Genomic DNA, 1,616 nt, shown 5'->3' with positions numbered 1-1,616 from the left:
TCAGAGCAATAAATCTTTACCACAAACAAGAATGCTGGAGGGGAAAACTCTTTTGACTTTGTGACTATGAGGTTCTGCTAGGAAATGAACCCCCGTTTGGGAGTATTTCTTACCTAAAATCTATAAACTTGAGAAAGTTTTCTCTTTGAACATTTCTGACATTAGATTTTTCTGGCATGCTTTTTTTTTTTCCCCTGTAGCTATCAAAATTTTCAGATGGTAACTATGGTGAACACATAAATGCTATATTTAATTAATTTATTTTATTTATTTATTTTTTTTTTGATTAGCAACAAATGAGATTTATTTCAACCATAAGTCAATGGGCACAGAAGGTGGTGCGACAGCCCTAGGAACTGAGGCTTCTCGGGGTGTGGGATGAGGCTGAAGGGCCAGGTCTGGCCACCACCCAGGAAATGCAGCGCAGCAACTCTGGGAAGGTCAGTTTCTTCAGCTGCCAGCTCAGCATGGGCCTCCAACAGATCAGTAAGTGATTTCCTTCAAACCGAGTTCATGTCCTCCTTTGGTTGCCCAACAAAGGCAGTAATGCTGCATGAGCTGTTCGAGAAGCTCCATTTCATCCAGGAATTCAAGTGACTCTATTCTGCTCACTTCAGCTTGAGGCAATTTGCTGTACAGTTCCATCATGTCGACTGCTGACGCCGTTTCCCACCCATTCGACAGGAGCCGTTCTTTCTGTGATTCTAACGACTTGCAAGTCTGCACTCCTGCCAGGTCACATTGTCGCCTCCGTAGGTTCTCGATCATGATCTGTCCAAACCGGTCATCCATGTTCACCTGTTCATAGTTTATGAACATGGCGGTGTCAAAACTGCTGGCTGCCCACTTGAGAAGGTTGGCCGACTGCTCCGGAGTCATATAAACCAGCACACATTCGGTGATCAGGAGTGTTGGCAATTGTGGATTCACGTTACATTTCTTTAGTTTCTCTTCCAGTTCAGGTAAATCTCGGAGATTTAATCTGCTCCAATAACAGCATATCTCTTTGAATCCAACAGGTGTCCATCGATTTGAAGCGGGTCCTCTGAATGTAATTCTATGATGGGTTGTAATAAGAACGGCTTGACTTTGATGCTGTGCAGCTTTCTCCTGACTATGACCGGAAAGTCAACCTCAAAATATTTTCTTGGGAGAAGATCTTCATCCTTTAGTCTCCAGAAGGTGGTATCCATCCCAGCCCCAAGATTTATAATTTGACAATGACATTCTGTCTTCCGCAGAAATGCCTTTATCAGCTGACTGACGCCATGGACTCGAGCAAAATATCCTCTGTTAATTTCGGGGGCCTTCCTCTCCTTAGACAGTCTTACAAAGTGCTGAATGTATGGATCCTGCCAGTAACCAAGGCTTACTGCAAACCTCTTGCACATAGAAGCATCTTCACAAGTGCCGCGCACTCCCTCGTCGTCTGTGTCTGTCGAGGCAGAAGAACATGAGGGGAAAGCGGGCGTCCTCAAGCTAGTGGCCATGGGGGTGGAGGTTCCGGGATGCTGTGTCCACCGGGGACATGGAAGCGGAGGTCCACAGACGCGGAGGGAATCGGCCAAACGCCGAGAAGACTGGAGAGATGGGCTGGGTTCCACCGCTCTCATCTG

The 1,616-nt window shown here is 46.2% G+C and overlaps 1 protein-coding gene across 1 annotated transcript; it reads right to left on the bottom strand.

The window, feature by feature from the left end:
* Nucleotides 1-284: 284 nt before the first annotated feature.
* Nucleotides 285-1,616, bottom strand: LOC125082669 (leucine carboxyl methyltransferase 1-like). Its single transcript, XM_047698535.1, is given in 2 exon segments — nt 285-978; nt 981-1,616. Coding segments are annotated over 2 exon segments (1,128 nt in total). The 5' UTR covers nt 1,614-1,616; the 3' UTR covers nt 285-483.

Source organism: Lutra lutra, chromosome 12 (genome assembly GCF_902655055.1).
Source record: "Lutra lutra chromosome 12, mLutLut1.2, whole genome shotgun sequence".
Taxonomy (NCBI): domain Eukaryota; kingdom Metazoa; phylum Chordata; class Mammalia; order Carnivora; family Mustelidae; genus Lutra; species Lutra lutra.
This window is presented reverse-complemented; position numbering and strand designations above follow the sequence as displayed.